Below are 22,387 nucleotides of genomic sequence, written 5' to 3'. Positions count from 1 at the left end.
GCGCCAGCAGAGCACTTGACATCCACACATTGGGTATTTCCATACTCAGAATAGATGGGGTTACAAATTTTGGGGATCATCATCTCTTATTACCCCTTGTAAAAATTCAAAAACTGGGTCTACAAGAACATGCGAGGGAGAAAATTCAAAATCTTAATTTTTTACAATCAATTTGCTGCTATTCCTGTGAAACACCTAAAGGGTTAACAAACCTTTTGAATGTCATTTTGAATACTTTGAGGGGTGCATTTATTTGGAATATTCATTTTCCTTATAAGCAGAGAGCTTCAAAGTTAAAAAATGCAACATTTTCAATTTTTTCATCAAATTTTGGAACGATGCAAGTATCGACAAAATTTTACCACTAACATAAAGTAGAATATGTCACGAAAAAACAATCTTGGAATCAGAATGAAAGGTAAAAGCATCCCAGAGTTATTAATGCTTAAAATGACAGTGGTCAGATGTGCAAAAAATGGCCGGGTCCTACAGTGAAAATTGTCTGGGTCCTTAAGGGTTTAAAGGGGTACTCCACTGGAAAAAAAAAAATTTTTAGTCAACTGGTGCCAGAATGTTAAACAGATTTGTAAATTACTTATACAGTATTTAAACATCTTAATCCTTCCATTACTTATCAGCTGTTGTATGCTCCAGAGGAAGTTCTTTTCTTTTTGAATCTCCTTTCAGTCTGACCACAGTGCTCTCTGCTGATGCCTCTGTCCATTTTAGGAACTGTCCAAGGCAGGATAGGTTTGCTATGGGGATGTGCTCCTACTCTGGACATTTCCTAAAATGGAGCATATAGCAGCTGATAAGTACTGTAAGGGTTAAGATTTTTTAAATAGAAGTAATTTACAAATCTGTTTAACTTTCCGGCACCAGATGATTAAAAAAAAATGTTTAAAGGGGTACTCCGCTGCCCTGTGTCGGAAGCTCCGCTCCCCAGCGTCCGGAAGATTATTGTTCCGGACGCTGCGTGCGGGCTTCAGTGTTCAGGGCTGCCCCTCGTGACGTCACGCCCGCCCCCTCAACGAAAGTCTATGGGAAGGGGGCGTGACGGCCATCGCGCCCCCTTCGCATAGACTTTCGCTGAGGGGGCGGCCCTGAACACAGAAGCCCGCACGCAGCGTCCGGAACAATAAACTTCCGGACGCTGGGGAGCGGAGCTTCCGACACAGGGCCCCTTTAAAACTTTTGCTTAGTTTTTCATACAACACCTACAGTTTGTTGTATGAGTTCTCCTCTACACTTGTACACAGCCTGTTTGATTTTCCCCATGCAGGCTACCTTGTATCTGCTCTCCTCACTCTCTCCAGCCTCTATTTATTTTACCAAATAGAGCAGCACAGAAAGTTGCATAAATACATATTAGAAATTAACCAGAGGTAAAATTAACAGAAAACAATATAAAATTTAAGGGTGGGGGTTCACTTTAAAATGTCACTTATGGCAAAATGCTAAATAATTACTTCCAGAAACATTTCCTCTTCTGAGGTCCTGTCTGTAGAGCATGAATCCTAACCATCTGATGTATAAACAGGAAGTGGACTATATATACATGTTCCTACATAACTTGGTACAAATATACCAACAGTAAATGATTCCTTTCTTCACTCCGATAGTCCAATATTCACATATAATGCCACAAAAATTACTTGAGTGCAAAAATTGCTTTATGTAGAAAATTGTTTCACAAAGATATACCGTATGTTATATGTACACACTTAGCCTACCTGTATAACTTTTTTCTATATATAGACAGTGGGCCATTGCCAATATTATTATTGAATTTACTATAAGTGATTTGATATCTCCTACAAGCGGCCATCGCCCACATTATAACTGAGGCTACCACAAGTTATATGATATGCTATAAATTGTGATATGAATACACAGTTTTCTTTCCGTGATTGCATATACTATACGTTCCCCTGAGGACGCCCCTGAGTGTCGTACACTGAGGGATAGAAACGTACGTTGGGAACATTGTCACTCTTGTGACATATGTTGGTGTTTTCTTACACACTGTTATTCATACTGGCAACAATTTTTTTTCATATACCGTATATACTCCAGTATAAGCCGACCCGAATATAAGCCGAGGCCCCTAATTTCACCCCAAAAACCCAGGAAAAGTTATTGACTCGACTATAAGCCATCGGCTGTCCGGGCATGCTGGGAGTTGTAGTTTTGAAACCTCTGGAGGTCCGCAGGTTGAAGACCACTGCGGCCTTCGTCATCATCCAGACCCCCCCCCCTTTTTGTTTTGTACTCACCTCCCCTTGGCGGGAAGGAAGGGTGAGTTGGTCCGGGCCACCTATGCTGCAGGGACCGTCCGGTGGGGAGGGTTAGTTGTTGCGGGCTGTCCATTTTCAACAGGGGGGTCTCTTCTCTGCGCTTCGGGCCCGTCCCGGGACTAGTGACGTTGCCTTGATGACGACGCATAGGGACGTTCATGCGCAACATCCCTGTGTGTCGTCGTCAAGGAAACGTCACTAGTCCGGGGCCGGGCCCGAAGCGCAGAGAAGAGGCCCCTTCAGTGAAAATGGACAGCCCGCAACGACTAACCCTCCCCACCGGACGGTCCCTGCAGCATAGATGGCCAGGACCAGCTCACCCTTCCTTCCTGCCGAGGGGAGGTGAGTACAAAACAAAAGGGGGGGGGGGGCTGGATGATGAAGGAGGCCGCTGGCTGTCCGGACATGCTGGGAGTTGTAGTTTTGCAACATCTGGAGGTACGCAGGTTGAGGACCACTGAGAAGGGATTGACAGGCGGAGAGTTCACTCGAGTATTAGCCAAGGGGGGCGTTTTCAGCACGAAAAATCGTGCTGAAAAACTCGGCTTATACTCGAGTATATAAGGTACGCGGTTTACAATGTAATTGAATATTTAACTTGCTGAAACAATATACTGTGTACTATTACAGCGTAATGCTAAGTTACGGGATAAGGGATAAGATGTCTAGGGGCAGAGAACCCCTTTAAAATCAGCAATGTGTATAAAAAGGGAAAAATACTTTAATCCATAAGAGAATATGTTGCATTACCTCACCACTGAGTAATTGGGTCCAAGCGTCACCACTGTCGCCTCTGTAGCTTGCAAGGATATTAACTTGGCAAGAGCTTCCGATGTTTTACTCTATGGTAGAGAGAGAATCACAATACTGCTTTATAATACCAAGGTGTAGAAATACCATGGAGAGACTGCCCTCTCAATCATTTAAAGGGATACTCCAGTGGAAAACTTTTTTTTTTTTTTTTAATCAACTGGTGCAAGAAAGTTAAACAGATTTGTAAATTACTTCTATTAAAAAATCTTTATCCTTCCAGTACTTTTTAGCAGCTGTATGCTGCAGAGGAAATTCTTGTCTTTTTTAATTTATTTTTTGTCTAGTCCACAGTGCTCTCAGACACCTGATGCCCGTATCAGGAACTGTCCAGACCTGAGATCCCAGACTGCAGCATCAAATGACAAGTTACTGTGGATCCGAATGGGAAAATCCAGTGATCTGCACAGTAAAGCAAACCTGAATACAATGCTGGTGCTCCAACTAATACAGTGCTCCCTCAAGTTACAATATCAATTGGTTCACCACCAAAAATACAAAAAAAATTATGCACAAATAAACAAGAAATGGAAGAAAGTTAACAAAATATTTATTAAAGTATATAATTGATTAAAAAACAATAGCACAAATACATAATAAAAACAAGGCACCAAAAAACACTACAGATGGGTAGGTGAGGACTGGAACTGGGTATAGAGAGGTAATAAATATAAATATAAATATGAGGTCAAAGGGCAATAAGAGTATATGTCAGAGGTGGAGACGCACCAAATGGCTGCTGAACGCAAGCCCGAGGGCAAGGAGAAAATGAACAAAGGGATCAAACCCAAGGACCAGAGGGAACAAGTATGCCAGAGGCTGTCCGGGCATGCTGGAGTTGTAGTTTTGCAACAGCTGGGGGCACCCTGCTTGGGAAACACTGGTCTATGTAGAGGACAGGAGCTTCTTCAGGGTCCTGTACAGTACACACAGTGTCCTAAAAAAGTAACATGAAGTCGCCCTTACCTGGTGTCCAGAGGAGCAGGTAACCCAGGTACAGGAAAAGTATACAGAACATGTAGTACCTCTCTGTAGTGTAGGGGGCGCTACCAGACACCAGTCAGTGCATACACTTCAGTAATACAGAGGTTTTACTAGTGAATGCCCATTCTGATTGGTCAGTTCTTCCGGCCATTGACATGTTTCACAGATCTGGACTGTCTGTAGCATTGTATGTTGAGTCTGGTTTCAACTTACAATGGTCCAGAAAAGACCATTGTATGTTGAAACTATTGTATGTTGAGGCCATTGTAAGATGAGGGATCACTGTATGTCCAAACACACAGCTCATCATGGGTGGACTATGACGGCAGACAACTAGTTCCAGCGCCTTTGCTTTCTAAGGGAAGCAGAAATACAAGACTCCAGTGGACTGAGCAGTGGAAAAACATTGTCTGGTGAGAGGAGTCCAGATTTCTGGTGCACTTTGCTCATGGGAAGGTCAACGTTTGGGACAAGCTGCTTTAATCCATGAACCCTTCTTGTCAGTTCAAACTGGTGGAGGTGGTGTATTTATGTTAGGAATATTTTCTTTACACACCCTGAGCCTTCCGATACCATAGATCCGTAGATCAGCGGCCTTCAAACTGTGGACTTCGAGGTTTTGTAAAACTACAACTCCCAGCATGCACGGACGGCCGTTGGGAGTTGTAGTATTGTAACCTCTGGGAGGCCCACAGTTTGGAGACCTGTGCCATAGATTGATATTTGGACATTAAAAGGGTATTCCAGGCCAACACTTTTTTTTTTTTTATATATATATATCAAATGGCTCCGGAAAGTTAAACAGATTTGTAAATTAAAAACCACTGAAGGAGGAGAGAGCACACCGTGCAGCTGAACATGCAGATATACGATACCGCTGGTGTACACTGGCAGCCTCCGGACCCGATAAATTACAAAGCAGCACCTGCGGGGTGCACACACTAGACAAAGTATCCAATAATACAATAAAAAAGAGGTAGAGTGCACTCACCGCGGGTAAACAGCTGCAGGCCCAAGGTCCGGGATCACCACGGCATAGACGAAGACGGTAAGGGGCGCTCAGAGGCTACGCCGGCTGTTTCGGACGTAGGAACGTCCTTCTTCCGGCCTCAACGTTCACGTCATAGCGTTGCCTTTTTATGGAAGTCCGTGGATCACGGGAGTAACCATAGAAACATGTAAACTATGGGTAAACGTGTGGATCAAAAAGGAAGGTTCGGAAAAGCGAAAAGTGAATAGAGAAAGAAAGGAATAAGCTCCATTGCCGGATAATAGAGAATAGAGCTATTAATGTAAACTTATACATATATAGTGTTAACTATAATAAAAGTATAGACCTTAATAGCAGCAAGTAGCAAAACCCAAAAAGTGGATAAAAATAATAAATAGATAGTGATTGAATAAATAATAATAAAGGAGGTAGAAAAACAGTAATGTGTATAATTGAATATCTTAATATGATAAGGTGCAAATAGAGACTAGTGTAATTAACTTAAGAAGGGGGACATGTCAAGCCGCTCATTCAGCCCAGCCGGGCCCTGAGCGCTACATCTGAGAATATAGCGTGCTTCACATTGGAGAAGAATATTTTCTCTATCTCCTCCTTGGTTAAGGACTGGAATTTTTTCGATTCCACCGAAACGCAAAACATCTACATCGTTGTTATGCATTTCGTGCAGATGTTTCGCTAAACGTGGGGGACCTGTTCCTTTAGAGAGCGTGTATTTATGTTCGCGAAACCTAGCACAGAGTTGTCTCTTGGTTTTTCCTATGTAGTATCTGTGACAAGGGCAGATAATATAATAGACGACAAAGGTGGTTTTGCATGTGATTAGTTGTTTAACAGAAATAGAATTACCACCGAGGGTGAGATGTTTAGCTCCTGTGTTGAATCTGCAAAATTTGCAGGATCCACAGCGGTGGTTGCCCACTGGAGAAAGGTTCTGCAGCCAAGATTCATTAAGGGGAAAAGTATGTTGCTTAAGTTTTTCACCAATAGTCTGATTCTTCCGGTAGGTAATTAATGGACATAGAGCTGTGACTTGTCTCAAGTCTTCATCGGTAGATAATATATGCCAATGGCGTCTGATGGTAGAATTTATGACATCGTTCATTTGAGTATTCTTAAATGAGAAAGTAAATCTACGCTCTGTATCTTGATTCTTGTTTTTCTTGGATCTTTTATACTGTATCAAATCATTTCTGTTCATTTCTTCAACTTTATTGAACGCTGTCTGAATGATATTAACGGGGTATCCGCGAGCCAAAAAACGTTTTTTTAGATCTTCTGCTTGCGCTAAATAAGAGACATGCTCACTATTTAGTCTTTTTAGACGCAAGAATTGACTAAAGGGAATAGCACGCTTGGTGTGTGCAGGGTGTGAACTCTTAAAATGAAGTAAACTGTTACGGGCTATTTCTTTCCTATAGCCCTCTGTGTGCAGGCCTTGAGGTGTTTTAATGATCCTTATATCAAGGAAGTCCAAATGACTTTGACAGAAGACAGATGTAAACCGCATGTTCATTGTATTAGTGTTTAGATAGCTGAAAAAACTATTAAAGTGGTCCTCAGATCCTTCCCAAAGGAGTAGCACGTCATCTATGTAACGCTTGTATCCTTTAATGTTGCTGACATAGGCTACGCCGGCTGTTTCGGACGTAGGAACGTCCTTCTTCCGGCCTCAACGTTCAGGTCATAGCGTTGCCCTTTTATGGAAGTCCGTGGATCACGGGAGTAACCATAGAAACATGTAAACTATGGTTACTCCCGTGATCCACGGACTTCCATAAAAGGGCAACGCTATGACCTGAACGTTGAGGCCGGAAGAAGGACGTTCCTACGTCCGAAACAGCCGGCGTAGCCTCTGAGCGCCCCTTACCGTCTTCGTCTATGCCGTGGTGATCCCGGACCTTGGGCCTGCAGCTGTTTACCCGCGGTGAGTGCACTCTACCTCTTTTTTATTGTATTATTGGATACTTTATCTAGTGTGTGCACCCCGCAGGTGCTGCTTTGTAATTTATCGGGTCCGGAGGCTGCCAGTGTACACCAGCGGTATCGTATATCTGCATGTTCAGCTGCACGGTGTGCTCTCTCCTCCTTCAGTGGTTTTTAGGCTATTTTGCTCTGCTATTACTTGTTTTTCTGGATTGATGAGCACCCTATTCAGCCTTATTTCTAGATATATTATTAAGTTATGGATACAGATACCCCACCAGCTGGAGCCTCTGGCTCCACTTACACCGATAGACAAGACGCAGGGGCGTTTTTCATATCCTGCAACTCCCTGGATGAAGTTAAAGTACTCAGTGTAAAAGCTTTAGAATATAGGATTACTTCTCTAGCAGACAAGGAGCTTAGGTCCTTTTGGACAGTGAACTCCTTGAAAGCATACAGAGACAGTGGAAGAGTCCCCAGAGGACTACGATCTTACAAAGTACCATCGCAATTCCATAATAATCCACTATTCCTAGAAGCATGGAACAAAGCCCATCTTACTCACGCAGAAAACCTGTTGAATATCATACTAGAACAAACAGAACTTGACTATGTGCGAACTACAGAAGAATTATGTCGCGCAAAAAACGAGCTACGCCTGAGACTAACAGATCATCAAGCCTTCACTTTTTTTAATAATCTAGATAAGAAAATTAAATTAACAGAAATTGAAGTCAAAGAAAAAAAACGTGATAAGTTCCTACGTGATAAAACAGATTATGAGAATAACATGATTTTTTCCTGGCGACAACATCAACCACGTACTCAACGACCTAACAATAGAAATAATAGGAATAACCCGAGAAGACGTGCCCAAAAAAAGAAACGTCCATCCGATTATTGGACAACTGACTCCGATACCAGCGACGACAACATGAGAGATACAGGAGCCAAATCTGATTCACATGACACCCCGAACCTCCCTTTAGGAGGAAGACTCGAAGGGGAAGAAGAAAAAGGAAGAGGTCCCACAAGGACCATGGTCAGGAAGAAAACAGTGACCTGGAACCAGGAACAACGAATGTAATAAATATTTCAGGCATAGACCTACCTACCGAATGTATCTCATTATTATCCAAAGGTCTCAATTTTGGCGTGTACGAATCTTTCGACATGCCTCAATTCGAGATTGATCTTTTTAAGGGTGTCCACTCTATGTATTTTGACAGATATTCAGTCGCGGAACCGATCCCCGCGACGATAGGTCGTCCGGGGAGGTCGGTCCGCGACTTGTGGATCTTCGGCAAAATATACCATTTAGGTTTCTTAGGTGCGACGGGTATCAGCCGTTCTGCAGTAGAGTGATTTAAGACTCCCATTTCAACAGCTCGACGAAGAAAAGATCGAAGCGTATCCATGACCCTTCTTGTTGGGTCTGATAACACTTTTTCATAAGTAGTGCAATCTGTCAGCTGTCGCTTGGCTTCTCCTTCGTATTGAGATGATGACATTACGACGATCGAACCGCCCTTATCGGCTCTTGTTACTATTAAGTTTCTCTGTTGAGAGAGCCAGGTTAACATCTTCTGTTCTTCCTTAGTCAAATTTTTAAGTGGAGCTGGATAGATAAGGCATTTCAAATCCTGTGTAACAGATTGTGTAAATAGGTCTAGAGGTGATCCAGGAGGGACTGGAGGGTTAAAGGTAGATTGACGTCCGCTATTAAACCTAGAATAGCCGGGGGTTGGCACTGCTATATCGATGTCTTCTGTCTGTGGATCTGCTAATTCGGCTAGTATTTTAATGTGTGATATTTCCTCGTCATTGAGGCCACTTGCAGGAATAAAACCTAATGGTCCTATTGTGCAGGGCCTTTCACCCTCTCTCACAGGATCATCTGATGTTTTGTTCCCTTTTTTGCTAAAGAATTTATGTAATTGGATTTTCCGGACACCCTTAAAAAGATCAATCTCGAATTGAGGCATGTCGAAAGATTCGTACACGCCAAAATTGAGACCTTTGGATAATAATGAGATACATTCGGTAGGTAGGTCTATGCCTGAAATATTTATTACATTCGTTGTTCCTGGTTCCAGGTCACTGTTTTCTTCCTGACCATGGTCCTTGTGGGACCTCTTCCTTTTTCTTCTTCCCCTTCGAGTCTTCCTCCTAAAGGGAGGTTCGGGGTGTCATGTGAATCAGATTTGGCTCCTGTATCTCTCATGTTGTCGTCGCTGGTATCGGAGTCAGTTGTCCAATAATCGGATGGACGTTTCTTTTTTTGGGCACGTCTTCTCGGGTTATTCCTATTATTTCTATTGTTAGGTCGTTGAGTACGTGGTTGATGTTGTCGCCAGGAAAAAATCATGTTATTCTCATAATCTGTTTTATCACGTAGGAACTTATCACGTTTTTTTTCTTTGACTTCAATTTCTGTTAATTTAATTTTCTTATCTAGATTATTAAAAAAAGTGAAGGCTTGATGATCTGTTAGTCTCAGGCGTAGCTCGTTTTTTGCGCGACATAATTCTTCTGTAGTTCGCACATAGTCAAGTTCTGTTTGTTCTAGTATGATATTCAACAGGTTTTCTGCGTGAGTAAGATGGGCTTTGTTCCATGCTTCTAGGAATAGTGGATTATTATGGAATTGCGATGGTACTTTGTAAGATCGTAGTCCTCTGGGGACTCTTCCACTGTCTCTGTATGCTTTCAAGGAGTTCACTGTCCAAAAGGACCTAAGCTCCTTGTCTGCTAGAGAAGTAATCCTATATTCTAAAGCTTTTACACTGAGTACTTTAACTTCATCCAGGGAGTTGCAGGACATGAAAAACGCCCCTGCGTCTTGTCTATCGGTGTAAGTGGAGCCAGAGGCTCCAGCTGGTGGGGTATCTGTATCCATAACTTAATAATATATCTAGAAATAAGGCTGAATAGGGTGCTCATCAATCCAGAAAAACAAGTAATAGCAGAGCAAAATAGCCTAAAAACCACTGAAGGAGGAGAGAGCACACCGTGCAGCTGAACATGCAGATATACGATACCGCTGGTGTACACTGGCAGCCTCCGGACCCGATAAATTACAAAGCAGCACCTGCGGGGTGCACACACTAGATAAAGTATCCAATAATACAATAAAAAAGAGGTAGAGTGCACTCACCGCGGGTAAACAGCTGCAGGCCCAAGGTCCGGGATCACCACGGCATAGACGAAGACGGTAAGGGGCGCTCAGAGGCTACGCCGGCTGTTTCGGACGTAGGAACGTCCTTCTTCCGGCCTCAACGTTCAGGTCATAGCGTTGCCCTTTTATGGAAGTCCGTGGATCACGGGAGTAACCATAGAAACATGTAAACTATGGGTAATAACACCTATGTCAGCAACATTAAAGGATACAAGCGTTACATAGATGACGTGCTACTCCTTTGGGAAGGATCTGAGGACCACTTTAATAGTTTTGTCAGCTATCTAAACACTAATACAATGAACATGCGGTTTACATCTGTCTTCTGTCAAAGTCATTTGGACTTCCTTGATATAAGGATCATTAAAACACCTCAAGGCCTGCACACAGAGGGCTATAGGAAAGAAATAGCCCGTCACAGTTTACTTCATTTTAAGAGTTCACACCCTGCACACACCAAGCGTGCTATTCCCTTTAGTCAATTCTTGCGTCTAAAAAGACTAAATAGTGAGCATGTCTCTTATTTAGCGCAAGCAGAAGATCTAAAAAAACGTTTTTTGGCTCGCGGATACCCCGTTAATATCATTCAGACAGCGTTCAATAAAGTTGAAGAAATGAACAGAAATGATTTGATACAGTATAAAAGATCCAAGAAAAACAAGAATCAAGATACAGAGCGTAGATTTACTTTCTCATTTAAGAATACTCAAATGAACGATGTCATAAATTCTACCATCAGACGCCATTGGCATATATTATCTACCGATGAAGACTTGAGACAAGTCACAGCTCTATGTCCATTAATTACCTACCGGAAGAATCAGACTATTGGTGAAAAACTTAAGCAACATACTTCACCCCTTAATGAATCTTGGCTGCAGAACCTTTCTCCAGTAGGTAACCATCGCTGCGGATCCTGCAAATTTTGCAGATTCAACACAGGAGCTAAACATCTCACCCTCGGTGGTTATTCTATTTCTGTTAAACAACTAATCACATGCAAAACCACCTTTGTCGTCTATTATATTATCTGCCCTTGTCACAGATACTACATAGGAAAAACCAAGAGACAACTCTGTGCTAGGTTTCGCGAACATAAATACACGCTCTCCAAAGGAACAGGTCCCCCACGTTTAGCGAAACATCTGCACGAAATGCATAACAACGATGTAGATGTTTTGCGTTTCGGTGGAATCGAAAAAATTCCAGTCCTTAACCAAGGAGGAGATAGAGAAAATATTCTTCTCCAATGTGAAGCACGCTATATTCTCAGATGTAGCGCTCAGGGCCCGGCTGGGCTGAATGAGCGGCTTGACATGTCCCCCTTCTTAAGTTAATTACACTAGTCTCTATTTGCACCTTATCATATTAAGATATTCAATTATACACATTACTGTTTTTCTACCTCCTTTATTATTATTTATTCAATCACTATCTATTTATTATTTTTATCCACTTTTTGGGTTTTGCTACTTGCTGCTATTAAGGTCTATACTTTTATTATAGTTAACACTATATATGTATAAGTTTACATTAATAGCTCTATTCTCTATTATCCGGCAATGGAGCTTATTCCTTTCTTTCTCTATTCACTTTTCGCTTTTCCGAACCTTCCTTTTTGATCCACACGTTTACCCATAGTTTACATGTTTCTATGGTTACTCCCGTGATCCACGGACTTCCATAAAAGGGCAACGCTATGACGTGAACGTTGAGGCCGGAAGAAGGACGTTCCTACGTCCGAAACAGCCGGCGTAGCCTCTGAGCGCCCCTTACCGTCTTCGTCTATGCCGTGGTGATCCCGGACCTTGGGCCTGCAGCTGTTTACCCGCGGTGAGTGCACTCTACCTCTTTTTTATTGTAAGATTTGTAAATTACTTCTATTAAAAAATCTTAATCCTTCCAATAGTTATTAGCTTCTGAAGTTGAGTTGTTGTTTTCTGTCTAACTGCTCTCTGATGACTCACATCCCGGGAGCTGTGCAGTTCCTATGGGGATATTCTCCCATCATGCACAGCTCCCGGGACGTGACATCATCATTGAGCAGTTAGACAGAAAACTTCAGAAGCTAATAACTATTGGAAGGATTAAGATTTTTTAATAGAAGTAATTTACAAATCTGTTTACCTTTCCGGAGCCAGTTGATATATATAAAAAAAAGGTTTTGCCTGGAATTCCCATTTAAGACTTATCTAAGCATTGTGGCCAAGTTGGCCCCTTCATGGCAGCTGTTCACCCTATGGCAGGACGATTTGATCAGGACAAATCACCATGGCACAAGAGTTGTGTCGTCATGGATTGGTATCAGGCACATCTCTGGGACAATGGAGAACAGGCTGTTCAGAGCATGTCACTGCCTCCATCTTATGTACAGCAACTGTAAAGGTGTAGGCACACTATGGAGTTTCTCCGGGCGGAGCCAACTGAGTAAGTCGGTTGGACCGAGCGGATATTGCCGGTCCCAATAGCTGGCAATGCATTTCGCTCTCTATTTCGCCAAAAGAATGAACGTGTTCATACCTTTAGTGTATGGATCTTAGCAGCAGAAAGTTCTGCTACTGGAATTTTATAGTGTGCACTGTACAGCAGAATCAGCATTGACCGCAATACAAATCTGTTTCACCAAAACTTCCAAGTGGAATTTCTCTACTTGCACACTGAGAAAATTTAGCAAGGAAATTCTCCCTGAACTTCCCTCACCAGATCCACACTGCCTGGAATTTGTGCTTATTTTGCTTAGAATTTTACAGATCTAAGCATCAGAATACATTTCCTCTTTATAAGGCTTCACACCTTTGGATGCTTTAGTATCCAGAAGAGGCCAATGGAGTTACAGTAGAAACCATATACATATATATACAGTCATGGCCCTAAATGTTGGCACCCTTGAAGTGTTTCTATAAAATGAAGTACTTCTCACAGAAAAGGATTGCAGTAACACATGTTTTGCTATACACATGTTTATTCCCTTTGTGTGTATTGGAACTAAACCAAAAAAGGGAGGAAAAAAGCTAATTTGACATAATGTCACCAAACTCCAAAAATGGGCTGGACAAAATTATTGTCACCCTTTCAAAATTGTGGAAGAATAAGATTGTTTCAAGCATGTGATGCTCCTTTAAACTTACCTGGGGCAAATAACAGGTGTGGGCAATATAAAAATCACACCTGAAAGCAGATAAAAAGGAGAGAAGTTCACTTAGTCTTTGCATTGTGTGTCTGTGTGCTACACTAAGCATGGACAACCGAAAGAGGAGAAGAGAACTGTCTGAGGACTTGAGAACCAAAATTGTGGAAAAATATCAACAATCTCAAGGTTACAAGTCCATCTCCAGAGATCTAGATTTGGCTTTGTCCACAGTGCACAACATTACCAAGAAGTTTGCAACCCATGGCACTGTAGCTAATCTCCCTGGGCGTGGACGGAAGAGAAAAAATAATTCAAAGCACATCATTCTACTGTTTACCTAAAACAGAATGAGGCCTACAATGAAAAGAACACAGAACCTACAGTGAAATATGGAGGAGGTTTAATGATGTTTTGGGGTTGTTTTGCTGCTTCTGGCACTGGGGGCCTTGAATGTGTGCAAGGCATCATGAAATCTGAGAATTACCAATGGATTTTGGGTCGCACTGTACAGTCCAGTGTCAGAAAGCTGGGTTTGTGTCTGAGATCTTGGGTCTTCCAGCAGGACAATGACCCCAAACATATGTCAAAAAGCACCCAGAAATGGATGGCAACAAAGCGCTGGAGAGTTCTGAAGTGGCAGCAATGAGTCCAGATCTAAATCCCATTGAACACCTGTGGAGAGATCTTAAAATTACTGTTCGGAAAAGGCGCCTTCCAATAAGAGAGACCTGGAGCAGTTTGTAAAGGAAGAGAGGTCCAACATTCAGGCTGAGAGGTGTAAGAAGCTTATTGATGGTTATAGGAAGCGACTGATTTCAGTTATTTTTTCCAAAGGGTGTGCAACCAAATATTAAGTTAAGGTTAGGGATCGACCGATTATCGGTATGGCCGATAATCACGATTTTGGGCATTATCGGTATCGGCAATCACCTTGCCGATAAGCCGATAATGCCCTGCCCCCCGCACCGCCCCCACCGCACCGCGACGGCCCCCCCCCCCCCAACCCACCGCACCGCGTCGCACTCCCCACCGTAGTGCTGGGCGGTATACCGGTATGAACCGGATACCGTTTTTTTTTCCTCCCACAGTATGGAATTTTGCCCATACCGCTATACCGGTCGGGCCCCTCCCCCACCCTCCGAGTCAATAAAAAAAATTAAACTTACCCGTAATGGGGGTGGTCCGGGCCATCCATCCTTCCTGTAGTGTCCGGCGGCATTCCGGGTGGAGGGTGAACCGGTCCGGGCTGTCCTTCTCCAGGGGTCCTCTTCTCCACTCCAGGCAGGCTCCGGCCTAGTAACGCTGCATAGACGCCGCTACGCCGTGACGTCAGGTGCGTCGCTGCACATGGGCGTCACTGCGCAGCGGCGTCTATGCTGCGTTACTAGGCCGGAGCCTGCCCGGAGTGGAGAAGAGGACCCCTGGAGAAGAAGGACAGCCCGGACCGGTTCACCCTCCACCCGGAACACCCCCGGACACTACAGGAAGGAAGGATGGCCCGGACCACCCTGACAGGTAGGGGGAGAGAAGCGGGTGGCGGCGGCAGCCTATGGCACCGCAAAAGACACTGCAGTGCATTGATTTAAAGCGCCGGCTTTAAATCAATGATCTGCAGCGGTGTCGCGGGGGGATAAATAGCCGATAACTTATACTGGAATATCGGTATAAGTTATTGGCTATCGGCCCTAACCTCCACCGATTATCGGCCCTAAAAAAACGATATCGGTCGATCCCTAGTTAAGGTTGCCAATAATTTTGTCCAGCCCATTTTTGGAGTTTGGTGTGACATTATGTACAATTTGCTTTTTTCCTCCCTTTTTTTGTTTAGTTCCAATACAGACAAAGGGAATAAACATGTGTATACCAAAACATGTTACTGTAATCCTTTTCTGTGAGAAATACTTCATTTTCCAGAAAAAATTCAGGGGTGCCAACATTTACGGCCACGACTGTATATGCCCCATTTCAGTTCTGAACAAACTGGACCCGAAATGTCTATTTTTATATTTTGTATTAAGGTAATTTTATTCTGATCCATAATTTGATTCCAAAGATCTACATCTGTATCTGTATACATACCGGTACTTAAAGGCAGTGATAGACAAGCAGACTAATGTGTCTGTGTGCCATTTCTCTGGTGTGATACACAATAAATTGGAGAAAAACTTTAGCAATTCGTGCGGTGATGAAAAAACAGATCAGATTACAAGTGAGGATTAGACTGCAAGTAATACGTAAATCAATATATATGAGCTCATGGGATTCAGTGTAATGTGAACATCATTATCCTGCCAAGGAAAGCATTGCCTACGTGCAGTGCTGACAACACACACAGTAGTAAGGGTTAAACTTTCTCCAGGGATGGTCCAGGATCTAAGAGATTTCCTGGAGAGCCCCACAGGGACCAATCTGGCACAATTACCTTTGCTATGTGTTCTAGCCATCTTCCCAGAGCGATGAACATGAACAACATAGGGGGTGTATCGAAGAAGGTCTCTGGGCTCTGCTCAGACTTCTCCACAATGGCCACAATGAGGATCACCACAGAGTACATATAGGCAATGGTGGTAGCCAGGACAATGAGTACATCCATATTTGTTGCTTTGTGTTTCAAGGACTTGTAAGCCTGGACGTAGAAGTACCATCCTCCAAAGGACTGTGAATGAGAGGAGATACAGTGAAACTGACTGCAGCATAATATGGTATGAATTATTGTGTATTTTGACTCAAAACGCGTCAACCATATTTCCTCAGAAATATATATTTCATCAGAATGTATTATTTCATGAGAAAGAAATAAAGAGAAGATTTGTACTAGTGTAGTGTGGTGCTGGACAAACTATTTTTCTTGATGACCTCACTTGTGGGTCACCCGGGCATTCTGATCGCATTAGGCTGTTTCCACTTGGTTTTTATGTGGCCCAAAAAATGCCTTAGAGTGGAAATTGCATTTTTGGCCCCTTTGACATTTTTTCAAAATTTGTTGGGTACCAAAATAAAAAATAAAAATAAAAAAGGTGCAGTAGTGATGGAAAAAAATGTATTTAACAACATTTTTCTTTTTTATAACAAAATTTTGATACATTTTTAAACAGCGATCAATTTATGTGGGCAGGCAGGGTGTGTGTCTTTCACTTTTTTTCTTTATTTTTTAAATTTTTTAGGTAGTACTACTACTCTCAGCATGGAACACATAGTAGCTCTATACAGCGTTCGTATCTCTGCACTATACTCCGGGCCGGCCAGTGATGTGAACAGAAATTCATATTTCAGAGTGGTGACTTGCCGGATGGTAGCAGCCAATCACCGCTCTCAGCGGGAAATATGAATGAGTAAGTCGCCGGCTGGAGCAGAGATGCGAGCGCAGGAGAAGTGACACCAGGGGTTGATTTGTCAATTAGTATAGGTACTACTACTCCCATCATTTTATGTGGGCGGGCAGGGAACTAAAAATGTAGCCGACAATAATAAAAAATGTAGTGTGTGTGTTTTTCACTTTTTTTTTCTTTCAACATTTTTTAGGTAGTACAACTACTCCCAGCATGGAACACACTGTTCCATGCTGGGAGTAGTTGTACTACCTATAAAATGTTGAAGAAAAAAAAAGTGAAAAACACACACTACATTTTTTATTATTGTCGGCTACATTTTTAGTTCCCTGCCCGCCCACATAAATTGATCCCTGTTTAAAATAAATAAATAAATAAAATTGCTATAAAAAACATAAATTTCGTTTAATACAATTTTTTCCATCACTACTGTATCTTTTTTATAATTTTTTTTTTTTAATGGTACCCTACGAAATTTTATTTAAAAAAAAGGTATCTCCATCACTTTTTTGGATCGCTAAAGTCCAGCGAAGTCCAAAAAAGAATAAAACCACCTGCAAAAACCCCAAAAGTTAAAACCCACACATCGTTTTTCTTGTTTGTTTTTTTTTACTCCCATAGACATCTATGGGGAAAAAAACACCATAGGCTCAACATGCTGCGACTTTGCAAAACCGCCAAGGAGCTGAAAAACGGGGAAAAAAAAGAGTGAAAAAATGCCAAAAGGATAACAAAAAAAAAACACCAAACTGAAAAATGCAGTTTGGAAGTGGAAAAAGAATTTAGTGATTTCTCATTAATTTACAGCTAACATCTGGCCGCAGCATTTTTTCAATGAAAAAATGTGATGGGGTCAATTTTGGCATTTTTTTTTTCGGGAAAAAAGCACAAAAAAATCCAAGTGGAAACTTTGCCTGAATGTGATGTGAGCTGATTTCTTTATATATTTGGACATGGTAGGTTTATTTGAACAGTGAGCGACAGAATAACAACAAAAAATCCAGAAAAACATATTTCAAATTAATACTAATTGATTTGTATTTTACTCAGTGAAATAAGTATTTAACCCCCCTGACAAAAACATGTCTTAGTACTTGGTGGAAATATCCTTGTTGCCAATCACAGAGATCAGACGTTTCTTGTATTTTGCCACTGTCACGATTCGGCTGGCAGGTGGTGGATCCTCTGTGCCAGAGAGGGATTGGCGTGGACCGTGCTGGTGGACCGGTTCTAAGTCACTACTGGTTTTCACCAGAGCCCGCCGCAAAGCGGGATGGTCTTGCAGCGGCGATAGCAACCAGGTCGTATCCACTAGCAACGGCTCAACCTCGCTGACTGCTGAAGATAGGTGCGGTACAAGGGAGTAGACAAGAGCAAGTTCGGACGTAGCAGAAGGTCGGGGCAGGCAGCAAGGATCGTAGTCAGGGGCAACGGCAGGAGGTCTGGAACACAGGCTAGGAACACACAGGGAAACGCTTTCACTAGGCACTAAGGCAACAAGATCCGGCCAGGGAGTGCAGGGGAAGTGAACAGATATAGTCTGGGAGCAGATGGAAGCCAATTAAGCTAATTGGGCCAGGCACCAATCATTGGTGCACTGGCCCTTTAAGTCTCAGAGAGCTGGCGCGCGCGCGCCCTAGAGAGCGGAGCCAGCACATGACAGCAGAGGACCGGGACGGGTAAGTGACCTGGGATGCGACTCGCGAGCGGGCGCGTCCCGCTGTGCGAATCGCATCCCCGACGGCCATGTCAGAGCAGCGCTCCCGGTCAGCGGGACTGACCGGGGCGCTGCAGGGAGAGAGACGCCGTGAGCGCTCCGGGGAGGAGCGGGGACCCGGAGCGCTAGGCGTAACAGTACCCCCCCCTTAGGTCTCCCCCTTTTTTTGTCCGACAAGTGCTCTACCTGGGACGAGGACACCGGGAGTGAATGGAGGGCTTCCTCAAAGGCAGGGAGTACAGCAGGAGTGGGAATGGGGAGGGAGGGCAGAGGGTGAAGCTTGGCACGGGGCAGGGTGACACAAGGACGGGGGCCATGAGGAGGCACTGAGGCTTGCCTGACGGGACTGGGAGGGGGGGAGAGGCACTTCCTATGGCAGGCAGAGTCCCAGTTCTTGATCTCCCCGGTGGTCCAGTCAAGGGTGGGAGAATGAAGCCGGAGCCATGGCAGACCGAGGAGGACCTCAGAGGTACAGTGGGGAAGGACGAAGAACTCGATCACTTCGTGATGGGGACCAATACACATCAGGAGGGGTTCTGTGCGGTAACGCACGGTGCAATCCAATCTGACTCCGTTGACCGCGGAAATGTAGAGCGGCTTGACGAGACGGGTCACCGGGATGCGGAATTTATTCACCAAAGAATCCAGAATAAAATTCCCAGAGGCACCAGAGTCCAAGCAGGCCACGGCTGAGAGGGAGGAGTTGGCTGAAGGAGAAATCCGCACGGGCACCGTGAGACGTGGAGAAGCAGACTTAGAACCAAGAGACGCCACACCCACATGAGCTGGGTGCGTGCGTGCGTTTCCCAGACGTGGAGGACGAATAGGGCAATCCACCAAGAAATGCTCGGTACTGGCACAGTACAGACAAAGATTTTCTTCCCTACGGCGATTCCTCTCTTCCTGGGTCAGGCGAGACCGATCCACTTGCATGGCCTCCTCGGCGGGAGGCCCAGGCGTAGATTGCAACGGATACTGTGGGAGAGGTGCCCAGAGATCTAAGTCTTTTTCCTGGTGGAGCTCTTGGTGTCGCTCAGAAAAACGCATGTCAATGCGGGTAGCCAAATGGATGAGTTCTTGCAGGTTGGCAGGAATTTCTCGTGCGGCCAGCACATCCTTGATGCGACTGGATAGGCCTTTTTTAAAGGTCGAGCAGAGAGCCTCGTTATTCCATGATAATTCGGAAGCAAGAGTACGAAACTGGATGGCGTACTCGCCCACTGAAGAATTACCCTGGACCAGGTTCAACAGGGCAGTCTCGGCAGAAGAAGCTCGGGCTGGCTCCTCGAAGACACTCCGGACTTCAGCGAAGAAGGACTGGACTGTGGCTGTGGCAGGATCGTTGCGGTCCCAGAGCGGTGTGGCCCAAGACAAGGCCTTTCCTGAAAGAAGGCTCACTACGAACGTCACCTTAGACCGTTCTGTAGGAAACAAGTCCGACAACATCTCCATATGCAGGGAACACTGAGACAAAAATCCACGGCAGAGTTTAGAGTCCCCATCAAATTTGTCCGGCAGGGACAAGCGGAGGCTAGGAGCGGCCACTCACTGCGGAGGAGGTGCAGGAGCTGGCGGAGGAGATGGTTGCTGCTGTAGCAGAGGCAGAAGTTGCTGTAACGTGGCGGTCAACTGCGACAGCTGCTGTCCTTGTTGGGCAATTTGCTGCGATTGCTGAGCGACCACCGTGGTAAGGTCAGCGAGACTTGGCAGCGGCACCTCAGCGGGATCCATGGCCGGATCTACTGTCACGATTCGGCTTACAGGTAGTGGATCCTCTGTGTCAGCGAGGGATTGGCGTGGACCGTGCTGGTGGACCGGTTCTAAGAGGCTACTGGTGTTCACCAGAGCCCGCCGCAAAGCGGGATGGTCTTGCTGCGGCAGTAGCAACCAGGTCGTATCCACTAGCAACGGCTCAACCTCGCTGACTGCTGAGAAGGCGTGGGACAGAAGGACTAGGCAGAGGCAAGGTCAGACGTAGCAGAAGGTCGGGGCAGGCAGCAAGGATCGTAGTCAGGGGCAACGGCAGGAGGTCTGGAACACAGGCTAGGAACACACAGGGAAACGCTTTCACTAGGCACTAAGGCAACAAGATCCGGCCAGGGAGTGCAGGGGAAGTGAACAGATATAGTCTGGGAGCAGATGGAAGCCAATTAAGCTAATTGGGCCAGGCACCAATCATTGGTGCACTGGCCCTTTAAGTCTCAGAGAGCTGGCGCGCGCGCGCCCTAGAGAGCGGAGCCGCGCGCGCCAGCACATGACAGCAGAGGACCGGGACGGGTAAGTGACCTGGGATGCGACTCGCGAGCGGGCGCGTCCCACTGTGCGAATCGCATCCCCGACGGCCATGTCAGAGCAGCGCTCCCGGTCAGCGGGACTGACCGGGGCGCTGCAGGGAGAGAGACGCCGTGAGCGCTCCGGGGAGGAGCGGGGCCCCGGAGCGCTAGGCGTAACAGCCACCAGGTTTATCCACATCTCAGGAAGGATTTTGTCCCACTCCTCTTTGTAGATCCTCTCCAAGTCATTAAAGGACAACTGTAGTGGTACACATTTATATATGCCCGTGCCCGGCCCTCAAAAATAAACAAAATAAACTTATACATACCTTCCTACGAGCCCCCGTTGGTCCGGCACAGGCCTCACGGTCCGGCAGTGCTGACGTCATTCCACTTCCTGGGGACGGGGACGCCGCAGAGCCGTCGGCGTATCACCGGCCGTAGTGATGTCCCGCCCCGGCCTGTGATAGGCTGAGCCCACTGTCATGTAAGAAGCCGGCCAGAGCTCCTTACATGACAGTGTGCCCTGTGCCCATATGGGCACCATGTGCAGCCGTACTGGCTCCATCTGGTGCAGTATATATAGAGATATTCTCAGAAAAAAGAATACAAAATGTTATTCTATGTCTGATTTTACATTAAAAACTGTTTAAAGGGGTACTACGCTGCTCAGCGTTTGGAACAAGAGGTTCCGAAAGCTGGAGCCGGCGTCGAGAGTCCGTGATGTCATAGCCACGCCCCCTCATGATGTCACACCCCGCCCCTCAATGCAAGTCTATGGGAGGGGGCGTGACATCCGTCACGCCCCCTCCCATAGACTTGCATTGAGGGGACGGGGTGTGACGTCATGAGGGGCGGGGCTATGGCATCACGAGCTCCTGGCGCCGGCTCCAGCGTGCGGAACAGTTTGTTCCAAACGCTGAGCAGTGGAGTACCCCTTTAACCTAGAGGTTAACCAAGTTCTCTCCCCCTAGGATTATTATTGTACGTTGACTTTATAGACATGCATTTGAAATCAGAGGCATAAAGAGATACACTGGATGCCATAAGGCAGCCCTATTATGGCCATTGGCTGTGTGAATAAAAGCTAGGTTTGGGTTCACGCTAGTAATACAGAGACATTTATCTGTCCATATTATGGCCACAAGTTCTGTCCTGTTCTTCACTCTAAAGACCCGAACCTGGCCTGATGCCATGATACAAATGCATCTGTATTATGCTAGTGTGAACCCAGCCCAATAGTGAACTTGCCTCATAGACTAACCAATAAACCAGTAATTAATAATGAATTAGTCCCTTGATGCTAATCTACTATACAGTAATAGGTTATTTTTTTTAATCTTATTTTTTATTTTAAAGGTAGAAATTGTCCCACTGCCTACAGGGCTCCTATGAAGCTGCAAAGGTTACACAGTATGACCGACATGTGTCCATGATTATATAATAGGCCACAGAAGGGTCCCTTTAAATACCAGGAATGTCTGGTGAAAAAAAACCTCACTCACTGCAAGAAACACAAAGGACAATGGACAAGGAAATCTTCTGAGGACCAGACTATTTTTGTTTGCATTATATTTCCCAGCATGGACCGTGCATTTACATTGTTATTACAGAATATAAACCTAGCACGTGTTAAATGTTACATGACCTAACCATTAAATGACCTAACCATTAAATTTACCACAAAATTATATATACCGTAAATCAGGTCCTTATATGTAATAATAGAATGAA

General features: G+C 44.7%; 1 protein-coding gene across 4 annotated transcripts in view; it reads right to left on the bottom strand.

Moving 5' to 3' along the window:
- The window catches only part of ATP7B (ATPase copper transporting beta), a 119,044-nt gene that overhangs the window by 43,549 nt on the left and 53,108 nt on the right, over positions 1 to 22,387 (bottom strand). For all 4 annotated transcript variants that reach the window (XM_056562030.1, XM_056562027.1, XM_056562029.1 and 1 more), the window contains 2 exons: positions 15,757 to 15,990; positions 3,048 to 3,139 (listed from right to left, as the gene is read on the bottom strand). In XM_056562030.1, the coding sequence (XP_056418005.1) occupies positions 3,048 to 3,139; positions 15,757 to 15,990 (326 nt within the window). The remainder of the gene's footprint in view (positions 1 to 3,047; positions 3,140 to 15,756; positions 15,991 to 22,387) is intronic.

Source organism: Hyla sarda, chromosome 2, assembly GCF_029499605.1.
Source record: "Hyla sarda isolate aHylSar1 chromosome 2, aHylSar1.hap1, whole genome shotgun sequence".
Lineage (NCBI taxonomy): Eukaryota > Metazoa > Chordata > Amphibia > Anura > Hylidae > Hyla > Hyla sarda.
The sequence above is the reverse complement of the archived record's forward strand: the minus strand, read 5'-3'. Positions and strand labels throughout refer to the sequence as shown.